This window comes from Netta rufina (genome assembly GCF_964035555.1).
Source record: "Netta rufina genome assembly, chromosome: 29".
NCBI classification, from domain to species: Eukaryota; Metazoa; Chordata; class Aves; order Anseriformes; family Anatidae; genus Netta; species Netta rufina.
Genome location: NC_140153.1, coordinates 3,013,479 through 3,025,096, shown reverse-complemented (window position 1 = coordinate 3,025,096; position 11,618 = coordinate 3,013,479). Strand labels below are relative to the sequence as shown.

Here is an 11,618-nt window from a genome sequence, read left to right as displayed (position 1 = left end):
CTGTGGCCAGAGAGGCGAGAGCTTTGTGGAGATCTGGGCGGGAGCCGTGTCAAGGGGCCTGGTTGAACGCCCAGAACCCCACTGGAGCTGCTCCCCCCCCAAAAAAAAGGATACTGACGGTGTACATGCCCCCGCCGCTGTCCCCCGATTTGCCCACGAACTCGAGCTAGGAGAAAAGAGGAAAAAAAGTAAAAGTTTAGCGCGTCCCGAGGTATTAAAACCCCACTTGGTGTAAAATCGCGATTATTAAAGCCACTTCAGGCAGAACGGAGGTTTTTCCCCCAAAAAAACCCTCTTTGATCTTAAGAGCTGCAGAACGTTGGGCGAATTTTTTAATGTGATGAGTTTCGCTTTTGTATTCTTTAAGAAATGGCTGAAAAAGGTTTTTTTTCCCTCAGCCCCCCCCCCGCGGTGTGTGATGAGGTGAGGACACGGAGTGGGGGCAGCAAAGGGCACGGGGGGGCGTCCTCACCGGGTCATCGGCCAGCAGGGTGAGGTACTGGTCCAAAACCTGCTTGGAGATGTTGTACCCGGCTGGAAGGGACCGGAAAATCTGCGAGAAAAGGAAAAAAAAATGAAAAGAGCCAAAAAAAAAACGAAGGAAAATCACAACATAATGGTGAAAGGCAAAAACAGCCAAAAAAAAACAGGAAAATCACAACAAAACGGTGAAATGAAAAAACAGTCAAAAAAAAACAGGAAAATCACAACAAAACAGTGAGGAGGGCAGGGGGGGCTCCAAAGGGGGGGTCACGGACCTCGTTGGAGGAGAGGGGCTGCGTGTAGGGCGCGCCCGAGGCGGTGGTGACCTCGCTCATGCGCAGCATCGTCCGCACGATCTCGCTGCTGGTCTGCGTGGGGGGCACAAAACACAGGTGAGGGGGGGGCCCGGCCTCACGGAGCCCCCCCCCAATGCCCTCTAGGCCCCTCCTGGAGGCTTCTAGAAGCTTCCCCGCACCTGATCCATGCGGTTGCCACGGCGCTGACGATGGCCTGGTCGCGGAAGTGCTGGTGGAAGCGCTCCAGGTTCACCTGCCAGTAGATGCCGTCGTCCTCAGGCGGGGGCTGCGGGGACAAGGCCAGCAGGGGAGGGGTCCACAGGACAGTTTTGGGGCTGGGAGCTGTCCCCGAGTGTCCCCGAGCTGAGGTGACGCTGGATGAAGCAGCAGCCCCGGTTTGCTGCTCAGCTTGGAGCTCCAGCCCCTTCCTCCGCTACCTCGGAGCCTTCCCGTCCGGCTTCTGCTTCTTGGCCCTGGCTCGCCCTCCTCCTCCTCCTCGCACGACCGCCTGCGCTTCCCCCGCCCTGCCAGAGACCAAAAAAAAGACAAAGGAGGGGTTAATTTTAGAAAAAAAAACACAGTAAAAATTGTTACAATACAATAAAACAATAAAAATGTCGGAGCCGGCGGCGCTGAGCTTCCCCAGCACCCCCGGGGTGCCCCTCACCGGTGAGGTTGAGCCGGGGCACGGTGTACATCTCCTTCTCGTCCAGCACCAAGGTGGGAGCGGGGCCGGGGGGGCCCTGGGGGTTTCGGGCAGCAGCGGGCACCTCTGCACCAAGTGGGTGTCCGCCAGGCGCACGAAGGTGCTCGAGACGTCGGCGTAATCCATGGTCCGGCCGTCTGCGGGGAGGGGGGGGCAGCGTCAGGCCCAGCACCCCCCCCCCCAGACTCCAGGAAATGCCCCGATTCCTGCAGAATTCTGTTTTTTTTTTTCACCTTCCATGGTTTCGGTGAGCCGGTCGGCGACCTTCCTCACGGCCGCGCTCATCGTCATCTTGCCGTTGAGGAGCAGCTCCTCCACCAGCAGCTCGCCCGTGTCGCCGTACAGGGTCTTGGCGGCGTAGATGTAGCGGGGGTAGCGCAGGATCCTCAGCACCCGCTCGGCCCGCGCCTCGTACTCCACCCCGCCGCGCTTGGGCAGCTGGAAGGTGGCCAGGTTGTGCTGCAGGAGGACGCACAGGGCCTTCTTCACCTGCCAACGGGGGGTTTGGTTATTCAGGGGGGGCCCCAAACGGCCCCCTCGGGGCGGTCACGGCGCGTTTCCTCCACGGGCGGCCACCAAAAATTGGGGATTTGGCATCCCCTGCCCCTCCGACGGGCACCCCCTGCATTTAAACCCCGCTCTGCTCCTTCTCGGCCGTTTTATGGCCGGTTATGAACCGCCTCCGCCCTTTAAAAATCCCACTCGGCGTTTTTATGCCTGGAAAATCCCCGTTTTGCCCTTTCCGAGGGGTTCCCAGCTCCGTGCCAGCCCCCGAGCGGACCAGGGGTGCCCCCAGGGCCGGGCCCTACCTGCTCCAGCGACAGCCCCGTGTCGCCCACCAGCATCCGCAGGGGCTGCGCGCCCGCCCTGACGAGCAGCGTGCCCACCCGCTCCACGATCTCGCCGAAATGCTCCCGCAGCAGCAGGGAGCACAGCTTGATCTCGGCCTGCGTCATCCCCGCGGCGTCTCTGTGGGGACGCGGGGGGCCAGCGGGGTCTGCGGGGTCTCCACGGGCCTGGATGGGTTACACAGAGTCCGGTGGGGTCGTGCTGCTGCTGCTGCTGCTGCTGCCACCTGCAGAGCCCCGGAAAGGCCGGTCCCAAATGGAGGCGACCCTACAAAAACAAAGCGTTAGGGGAAGCAGCCGGTGCCACCGGGGGGCCATGTCCCCATGTCCCCCACCCTGGGGTGCCCCTGTCCCCATATCCCCATCCCTGTACCCCCGTGTCCCTCCCCCGGGGTCCCCCCGTCCCATGGCCCCCCTCCCCGTGGTCCCCCCACCCCCAGGGTGCCCCCATCCCTGTGTCCCCACCCCCATGTCCCCCACCCTGGGGTGCCCCCGTCCCCATGTCCCCATCCCCGTGTCCCCAGCCCGGGGTCCCCCTGCCCCTGTCCCCATATCCCCCCCCCGAGGTGCCCCCCATCCCCGTCCCCCCCCCCCCGAGGCCCGCTCTCACCCAGGCCCCACGCCTAGGCCCCAACCCTCCCATAGCAACCACCACTTCCGCCCTCCCCACCTCCCACTTCCGCCCTCACTTCCTCCACTTCCTCCCTCCGCTTCCGCCCTTCCGCCTACCACTTCCGCCCCCCCCCTCTCCCTCCTCGCCTAGCTCTGGAGGACCGCGGAGCAGCCGAGCTGAACCGGAAGCGGGGCGGCTAGAGCGGCAGGCGGCCCGGCGGGGCGCTCTAGGCTCATCTCGCTGGTCCTGCCGGAGGACTGACGGCAGGAGGGGGGTGACAAGATGGCGGAGGCCTCGGCGGCGGCCGCCGTGTCCCAGCACCGCTTCTTCTGCCACAGCTGCAAGGGGGAGGTCAGCCCCAAGCTGCCGGTGAGCCCCCCCCCGCCCCCGGGACCCCCCCCCGAGGCGTTATCAGTCGGTTATCAGCATTGGGGGGGGGGGGGGCTGCGGGTAGGGCCCGGCGCCCCCCGCCCCAAAACTTGGAGGCCTGAGGGGGAGGGGGAGACGCTGAGGGACCCCCCTGAGGGCTGAGGGGATGGGGAGGCCCCAAAAGGGACGGGGAGACCCCAAAAGGGATGGGGACCCCCCCCCCAAAAGGATTTGGACCCCCCCCCCAAAGGGATGGGGACCCCCCCAAAGGGGTGAGGGCCCCCCCAGGAGGACGGGGACCACCCCAAAGGGGGGAGAATTCCCCCCCCAGAGGGATGGGGAGACCCCAAAGGGGTGAGGACCCCCCCCAAAGGGATAATAGGGACCCCCCCCAAAGGGGTGAGCACACCCTCCAAAAGGATTTGGACCTCCCCCCCCCCCCGAGGGATAGTGGGACTCCCCCCAAAGGGAAAGGGGTGAGGACCCCCCTCAAAAGGATGGGGACCCCCCCCCAAAGGGATGTGGGCCCCTCCCCAAAAGGACGGGGACCCCCCCAAAAAGATGGGACCCCCCCCAAAGGGATTTGGAGAACCCCTGAGGAATGGGGACCCCCCCCCCGAAGGGATGCGGTGCCTCCCTCCCCAGCTCCTGGGGGGGTTTCGGGGGGGGTCACGGGGTCCCTCGGGGGTTTGGGGGCCTGGTGACCCCCACCCCGCCCCCAAATCCTTTGGGGGGGGGGGTGTTCAGGGTTCAGGAGGGGTGGGGCGGGGGGAGATGCCCCTCATTGAGGGTCGTGGGGCGAGGTGCCACCCCCCCAAAAAAAAAAACAGGCAAAAACCTGAAAAAAAAATAAAAATAATGAAAAAACACCAGCCCCACACCCTGACCCCACGGGGGGGGGACCCCTCTGACCTTACTGACCCCTTAGGGGGGGTTTCCCCCCCCCCAGGACCCCACAGGGTGCCCCCCTCGCCCCCCAGCCCAGCCTGGCCCCCCCCCAGGTTGCCGTGACCCCAATCCTGGGGGATTTGGGGGCTCTGACCTTGGGCTTTTGGGGCTGGGGGGGTGGGATTTTTTTTTTGGGGGGGGGACAGGGATTTGTCAGTGCCCAGGCAGGGCAGGGCTGGGGGGATGAAGGAGGAGGAGGAGAAGCCTTCATCACCCCCCCCCAGCCTCTGTGGGGAGGGGAGAGGGGGGGCTGGGGGTGTCCTTGCAGCCAAAACGTGCTTTTTGGGGTGCTTTTTGGGGTGGAAACTGGGTCCTGGGACCCCCCCCCAGCAGAGAACTGGGGACAAATCCCCCGATAACTCCCCCCGGGGCCCCACGGGGGGGGGTTGGCTCCTCCTCCAGCCCTCCCCTGAGCTCCTGGGGGGGCTTTTGGTCACAAAAAAATAAATAAATAAAATAAAAATAATTTTTGGGGTGAAAACCCTCAAAATTTGCGGACTCACGGCACATTTTCCTCCCCCCCCCCCCAGGAGTACACGTGCCCGAGGTGCGAGTCCGGCTTCATCGAGGAGGTGACGGATGATTCCAGGTAAGGCTCCCAGTGCTCCCAGTGCTCCCAGTGCTGGGCCTGGGGGGGTCGGTGCCGTGCCGAGGGCTTTGGGGCCGTCCCCCGGCGAGGTGGGAGCGGGGGTCGGGGGCTGAAAAAGGGGAAGGAAAAACGCTGTGGGGGCTCGGAGCTGTGGGGTTTTACCAAAAATCCCGTGATTTTGGGGGATTTAAGCTCGTTTCTCTTCCCAAAATGGGTTTAATTCCTCCGTCGGGTCCCTGCTCGGGGGTTTTGCCCTCCCAAATCTCGCAGCCTGGGTCAAGGCAGAGAGAAAATCCCCCCCCGCAGCCACTGAGCCCCCCCCCAGGGCTGCGATCGGGGATCCCAAACGTTGTCATCTTCCTCCTCCTCCTCCTCCTCCTCCTCCTCCTCGCGGGGGGGGGGGCCCTGCTCTCACCTCCTCTTCCCCTCCAGTTTCCTGGACGGCAGCGGCGTTGACGACAGCCCCTCCACGCAGTTCGCAGAGGTGAGTGCTGCCTCCTGCCCTAAAAACAGCCCGGGATTTGGGGTTTTCTGCTCTTCCTCCTCCTCCTCTTCCTCCTCAGAGCGGGGTTGAGGCTTCCGAAATCGCCCCAGTGACGCCTGTGGCTCCTCCGAGCTTGCAGCGAGCTCCGGGACGCCCCTAAATGAGGCTCTGCCTAAATTTCCTTGGTTTTTGGGGGTGAAAAATGAATGAAATTCCTCACGGAGCTGCAGGGGGGAGCAGCAAGGCTGCTCTGTGGGGTGATGGAGGCAAAAAAAAAGCCCCAAACGCGGCTTTTCCCCTTCAAACGGGGGCAGGCGACGGCGGGGAGGTGAGAAGGGAGCTTCGGGTGGTCGGGGGAGGAAAATTCAACCTGCTCTGAGGGTGTCGGGAAGGAGCAGCCCTGGCGTCACGCTGCGTGGTGTTTAATTAATTAATTAAAGCTGAGGGTGCTGCTCCCCCGGACGCCACTCCCTGCCCCGGTGTCAGAGCAGAGGAACGGGGCGTGGGTTCTGCCCCTCAAATCCCCCAATCCTCCCCCAAAACCCCTTAAAATGCCCTGATACTCACCTAAAATGCCCTAATCCATCCCCTAAAGTCCCCAAACCACTCCTAAAACCCCTGCAAAACCCCCCTAAAATGCCCCGATCCCCCTAAAAACCCCTGATGCCCCCCTAAAACACCCCAAATCCCCCCTAAAACGCCCCAATCCCTCCCTAAAGTCCCCCGATGCCCCCCTAAAACACTGCAATCCCCCCCCCAAAGTCCCTAAATCCCCCCTAAAACTCCCCAACCCCCTGCAAAATCCCCTAAAATGCCCCAATCCCCCTCCTAAAGTCCCCCAGTCTTCCCTAAAAACCCCCGGTGCCCCCCTAAAACACCCTGACCCCCCCCAAAACGCCCTGATCCCCCCTGAAACACCCTGATGCCCCCCTAAAACACCCCATTTCCCCCCCCAAAGTCCCTAAATCCCCCCTAAAATGCCCTGATCCCCCTCCTAAAGTCCCCCAGTCCTCCCTAAAAACCCCTGATGCCCCCCTAAAACACCCCAAATCCCCCTAAAACGCCCCAATCCCTCCCTAAAGTCCCCCGATCTCCCCCCAAAACGCCCCGATGCCCCCCAAAAACACCCCGATCTCCCCCAAAACACCCCGATCCCCCCTAAAATCCCATCCTGGCACCGCCTCGGGGCCGGCTCCCCACAACCTGCCGGGCTCCAGGCGGAGCAGGAAGGAGCCTCCGCTTCTGTCATCCCGGGGGGTGGCCCATCTAACGAGTCGGGGCCCTAATTAAGCACCTCGACCCTTTTTAATCCTTCCCGGATTTAAATCCTTCCCCTTCTTTCCTTTCCCTTCCCCTCCTTTCCCTTCCCCTCCCCACCCGCAGCTTTGGGACCACTTGGACCACACGATGTTCTTCCCCGATTTCCGACCTTTCCTGAGCAGCGGCTCGCTGGACCAAGAGAGCCGGGACAACGAGAGGGGCCACCAAGCCCACGCCGACCTCTGGGGGCCCAGCCGCCCCCCCCGGTTGCCCATGACGCGGAGGTACCGCTCCCGGGGCAGCTCGCGCCCCGACAGGTCTCCGGCCATCGAGGGGTGAGTGCCCCGAAAACCGCCCCCCAAAAAACCTCGCCCCCAAAAACGGCGCTCTCGGGGAAACAGGATTCGATAATTTGGGTTTCTTGGCTTTTTTCTGCTTTTTTTTCTGCTGCCCTGGGTTTCGTTGCTCACCCTGTGGCTTTTTTTTGCTGCCCTCAGGATAATCCAGCAGATCTTCGCGGGGTTTTTCGCCAACTCGGCGCTCCCCGGCTCGCAGCACCCCTTCTCCTGGTGAGTAGCGAGCACGGCCTCACCCCTGCTTAAAACCAGTGCTCCCAGTAAGCGCCAGTTACCCGGGAGCGTCCTTCTCCCCGCTGACCTGCTGGGGTGAGGTCTGCAAAACCTCGGGGTTGGTTTTTGGGGGGGTTGAAGCAGTTCCCTTGACTCTGCCCCCCCCCAGGAGCGGGATGCTGCACTCCAACCCCGGGGACTACGCGTGGGGACAGAGCGGCCTCGACGCCATCGTCACCCAGGTGAGACCCCGAGAGCTTTGAGCCGTGCCTCCAAGTTTTGTTTTGTGTTTTTTTTTTTAATTTTGCTCGGTGTTTTGCCTTTTTGGGGAGGGTTCGGACCTCTTTTGGGTGGAAACGCCGCGGTTTAGCTCTCCTCCTCGCCAACCAGCGCTCGCAGGTTGAATAAAACCCCCCTCTCAGCCCCGGGTCCTGCTCCAAACCCAACATTTCGCACCCGTGAGCCGTTCCCCTTGTGGTTTGGGGAAGGAGCCCAGCACGCTGCCGTTCCCCAGGCCTCCGGGGCTGCCCAGCTCCATCCCCAAAATCCTCCTGGGGGCGTCGGCGGCAGCGGGAGGGGAAGGCAGAGCGGGCGGCTGCCGTCCTGGGAGCTAATTTGGCTGCTGACGCCTCGGAAGGCGCCTGCCAGAGCCATCTGCTGCCGTTCAGCAGCAGCCCCCGGCTCCCACGCCCGTCTCGCCCGGGTTCTGCGGCAGCAGCAGCCGCCCCTGCCCATCCCGGGAGGTTTTAGGGTGACCTGGAAAGCCAATGGGGCTCCCCCGAGCCATGCATGAACCCATTGGGGCTGATCCTGGGGTGAAGCTGGGTCTCAGCAGCACGCAGCGCCCGTGAGGCAGGCAGGGAGCTGGAAGGCACGAGGGAAGAGGCTCCGCAGCTCGGGCTCAGCCCCCAGAGACTCCACGCTGGGGATGCAAACCCCCAGAGGAGCGGGGTTAAGCCCCTTGGGATGCAAAACCCCAATGGGAGCGGGGTTTGGTGCGGCGGGGCCAGCCTAAAGCAGCTCCTCGGGGCTCCCCGCCGCCCTTGGGGGGCTCCTCGCCCCTCCTGGCACCCCGATAAAGAGCTGGGGGAGGCAGCAGGCGCCCCCCCGGCTACATTTGGTGTTGTCTTTGCAGCTCTTGGGCCAGTTGGAAAACACGGGGCCGCCCCCGGCCGACAAAGAGAAGATCTCCTCCCTCCCCACAGTGACAGTAACTCAGGAACAAGTCGGTAGGTGAAGGCTCCCGGCGCCTTGCTGCGTGTGCCTCGGGCACAGCCTGGGGGGTTTGCTGCCCGAATTCCCTTCCTCCTGCGAAGGATCAGCCTCTTCGCAGTGATCTCGTGTCCCCGGGTGGCTTCACCTTTCTTTAAAACCTTCAATTTTTGCTGCTGACAGTCCTGTTAGGGCTGGGCTCGGCGCGTCGCGCTCCCCCCTTGCAAAGCGGGGCTGCTGACGAGGCTCCGAGCGTCCCCCCACCAAATCCCCTCTGAAATATCATGTAGGACCCGCAGCTTTTTGTAACGGAGCTGGCGGCGCAGACCCGTGGGCTTCTTTTTTCTTTGTTTTTTTTTTGTTTTTTCTTTTTGCAGTGTTTATGGTTTTGCAATTAGGGATTTTTCTCCCCCCTCCTGCCTGCGGGCGGCCGCTCGCGGGATCCCTTTCCCACCGAGCCGCTCCGCGGGTTGATTAGAAAAGCTGTTTCCCCGACAGATATTTTCGTCTGGTTCTTTTTATACGCCCCGTGGCTCTCCTCCTCGTCTGGGAAGCCAGGAAGCATCCCAATTTCCATGCTGTCACGCTCGGCCCTGCCCTCTGGAATTGACACAGCTCGATCCGGGCAGCCCGACGGGCGGGCGAGGAGCCCTGGGAGCTTTTGTCTCCCTCCTGCCTGCGGTGGGGACGTTTTTTTGAGCATCACCCCAGCAGCATCAGGCCCGGGATGAGGGAGGAGGTCAGGTTTTCACCATCTCTCCCCCCCTGACAGCGCTCCGCAGCGCGCTGCGTCCTCGCAGAGCAGGGGGGGACGTGCAGGAGGCGTCCCCCACCACCCCCACAAAGCCTCTTTCTGCACGAGGAGGTTTTTATCAGCTCGGATACCCCCGGTTAGGTTTTCTTAGTCCCTTTGGGGGAAAAAAAAAAAAAAAAGGAGTCCTTTGGGTACCGGGGGGTGCGTGCTGCTCTCACCCTGCCCGTCCCGCTCTGCGTCTCTCTTCCAGATACGGGCTTGGAGTGTCCCGTGTGTAAGGAGGACTACACGGTGGCCGAGCAGGTGCGGCAGTTACCCTGCAACCACTTCTTCCACAGCAACTGCATCGTGCCCTGGTTAGAGCTGGTAAGGGCTGCAGGCACCCACGGCTCTTCGGGGCCCGACGGGGGGAACCTCGGGGCGAAGCAGCCCCCCCAGAGCCGTTTCCCTGAGCCCCCCTCCCCATTTTTCTTGCAGCACGACACGTGTCCGGTGTGCAGGAAGAGCTTAAACGGCGAGGACTCGACCCGGCAAGCACAGAACCCCGAGGCCTCAGCGAGCAACAGCTTCAGCAGTGAAAGCCAACTACACGACCGATGGACTTTCTGACCTCGGGGGCTTCCTCGGGGGGCTCTGGCCGGAGCGTTCTTACTCCAGATGTACATTGTATTATAATTCCAACAGAGTAGCAGGAAATATAGGGCAGGGGAGGGCACCCACCCCGTGGTATCGCGTCGACGAGTGCTGTCTTGTTCCTGAAACTTTTAGCATCTCCGAGCCAATCGCGTCTCCATCGGAATCGCCTCTTTAGTCCCCAACCCAGAGTCTTTTGAGTGATTTGACTTGATTTTATACCTGTGAAACGCGGCCTCTGGAGGGGCCGGGCCGGGCAGGGAGGTTTTTGGCTCTCGGGGGGACCCTACCTGGGCCCCGGGGTCTCGGCACAGCCCCCGTGCGCGGCAGCGGAGGTGGGGAGAGCATCTTGGTGACGGAGAACCGAGAAGATTTTCCTCCTCTGGCCCCTTCCCGGACCCCTCGAAGCGTGTGGGTGTTTTTTTTTTCCCCTCTTTTGTCGAATTCAGCCTCTAAAGCGTTGCTCCAGGTGTTCTCCAGCGAGGTGGAGGCGTGGAGGGCTCCGGGTCGGGGCTCACCACGGCGCCCGTGGACAGAAGCACGCTCGGGACCCCCCGCGAGCCCCCGGTTCTGGGAACAGGAACGCACACGCAGGAATTTTTGGGGCTCGTTGTGGACTTTTTCCTTTTTTTTTTTTTCTGTCCCTTCTCCAGGTGCCTGTGGCCCCGGGTCTGTCCCAACCTGCCTCCCCACCCCAAAAGTGAGTCGTTTAGGATCCTTAGCTGGCTCGTATCGTAGGGACCACATCCGCGGTGTCCTGCAGGACGGCGGCCCCAGCTGCAGCCCCTTCTAACGGCAGCCTCCTCGGTGTCTAACACCCGGTCTTAATTCTCCTTTAGTCCGGTAACTTTAAGAGAATCTTTCATTTTTACTTTTTTTTTTTTTGGTTTTTGGTTTGGTTTTCTTTCTTTTCCACTCCCGTAACATCTCATCCACGTCCCCTGCTCCTCGTTCTGAGCCGCGCGGCGCCGCTCCCTCCCCGCTGGGCCTTGGCGGGGAGAGGGGAGGTCGCGCCCCGACCCCCTCGCCCCTTCGTTGCTGTCAGGGTGTACCACGTACACTCGATTCCAACCAGTGTTTCTGTTTGCTATGAAGTCAAATAAAGGCCTTTCTAAAGAAGAGCAGAAGCCTGAGCGGGTTGTTGGGGGGGCGGAGGGGTCACGGGGAGGGAAGTGAGCTCCTGGGGTGTCCACAAAGGGTTTTTGTGGGGGGCAGATGGGTTTTGGGGTGGCAGCAGCACCCCAGGTGAGGCACCCACCCTGTCCCCAGGGGTTGGAGGGGGCTGAGGGTGAGCAGCAGGAACCCCGTGTTCTGTGCCAGGGACTTGGTGCCCCCAGGGTCCCCCCCTTGCCTTGGGGTTTAGGGGAAGGAGACCCCCCCGCCCCCTGCACCTCTCCCACTGCTCCTTGTGTTTTTAGGGCCAGGCCCGTCCCCGCTCTGCAGCAGGCTCCTTTTTGGGAGGAAACAGAAGGGAAAAAGCACCCGGGCTGAACGTTTCCCCTCCCGGCTTTATCCCGTTGCTTTTTCCCCGTTCTTTAGCGTTTTGTGCCCCCCCGAAGAGCCCTGAGCGGGCAGGGGGAGCTTTTGGGGTGCCACAGCCCCCCCCCGGTGACCCCTTTGGGGTCTGCTCTGGGTCCCCTCCTGCACCCCCAAGGCTTGGAGAGGGCCCCAAGTGGAGGATTCCCCCCCCGGGCCATCCCGGGAACCCCAGGGCAGCGCCGAGAGACCTCAGAGGGGGAATTTGGGGCACCGGGGGGGGGGGGGCACACAGGGGCCCCCCCTCCCCTTCACACATCGGAGCCTTTTGGGGTTCCCCTTTCTTGCCCCCCACCCCCTCCCCAAGGCAGGGTCGCA

General features: G+C 62.4%; 2 protein-coding genes across 2 annotated transcripts; one reads left to right on the top strand and one right to left on the bottom strand.

Annotated features, from left to right (window-relative positions):
* Nucleotides 1–4: 4 nt before the first annotated feature.
* POLR3C (RNA polymerase III subunit C) lies at nucleotides 5–2,627 on the bottom strand (the record flags this gene model as incomplete). Its single annotated transcript, XM_084303329.1, is given in 13 exon segments — nucleotides 5–33; nucleotides 115–166; nucleotides 473–553; nucleotides 759–851; nucleotides 959–975; nucleotides 978–1,065; nucleotides 1,217–1,224; nucleotides 1,227–1,256; nucleotides 1,259–1,303; nucleotides 1,447–1,512; nucleotides 1,515–1,622; nucleotides 1,719–1,974; nucleotides 2,295–2,627. Coding segments are annotated over 13 exon segments (1,020 nt in total), but the record flags the coding sequence as incomplete, so codon positions are not given.
* Nucleotides 2,628–3,212: 585 nt separating this feature from the next.
* On the top strand, nucleotides 3,213–10,827 carry RNF115 (ring finger protein 115). The gene is made up of 9 exons (XM_084303414.1): nucleotides 3,213–3,315; nucleotides 4,794–4,852; nucleotides 5,285–5,336; nucleotides 6,720–6,931; nucleotides 7,094–7,165; nucleotides 7,335–7,407; nucleotides 8,301–8,394; nucleotides 9,382–9,497; nucleotides 9,609–10,827. Exons 1-9 carry the CDS (start codon nucleotides 3,229–3,231, stop codon nucleotides 9,738–9,740), a joined length of 897 nt encoding a protein of 298 aa, XP_084159540.1. The 5' UTR covers nucleotides 3,213–3,228; the 3' UTR covers nucleotides 9,741–10,827.
* Nucleotides 10,828–11,618: the final 791 nt, after the last annotated feature.

What these genes read in the sequence shown, in the direction of transcription:
- RNF115 (XM_084303414.1), top strand. Translation starts at nt 3,229, where the DNA reads ATGGCGGAGGCCTCGGCGGCGGCCGCCGTGTCCCAGCACCGCTTCTTC. An exon ending in CCTCCACGCAGTTCGCAGAG is followed by an intron (nt 5,337 to 6,719) that starts GTGAGTGCTGCC and finishes CCCCACCCGCAG; the next exon opens with CTTTGGGACCACTTGGACCA. An exon ending in AGTAACTCAGGAACAAGTCG is followed by an intron (nt 8,395 to 9,381) that starts GTAGGTGAAGGC and finishes TCTCTCTTCCAG; the next exon opens with ATACGGGCTTGGAGTGTCCC.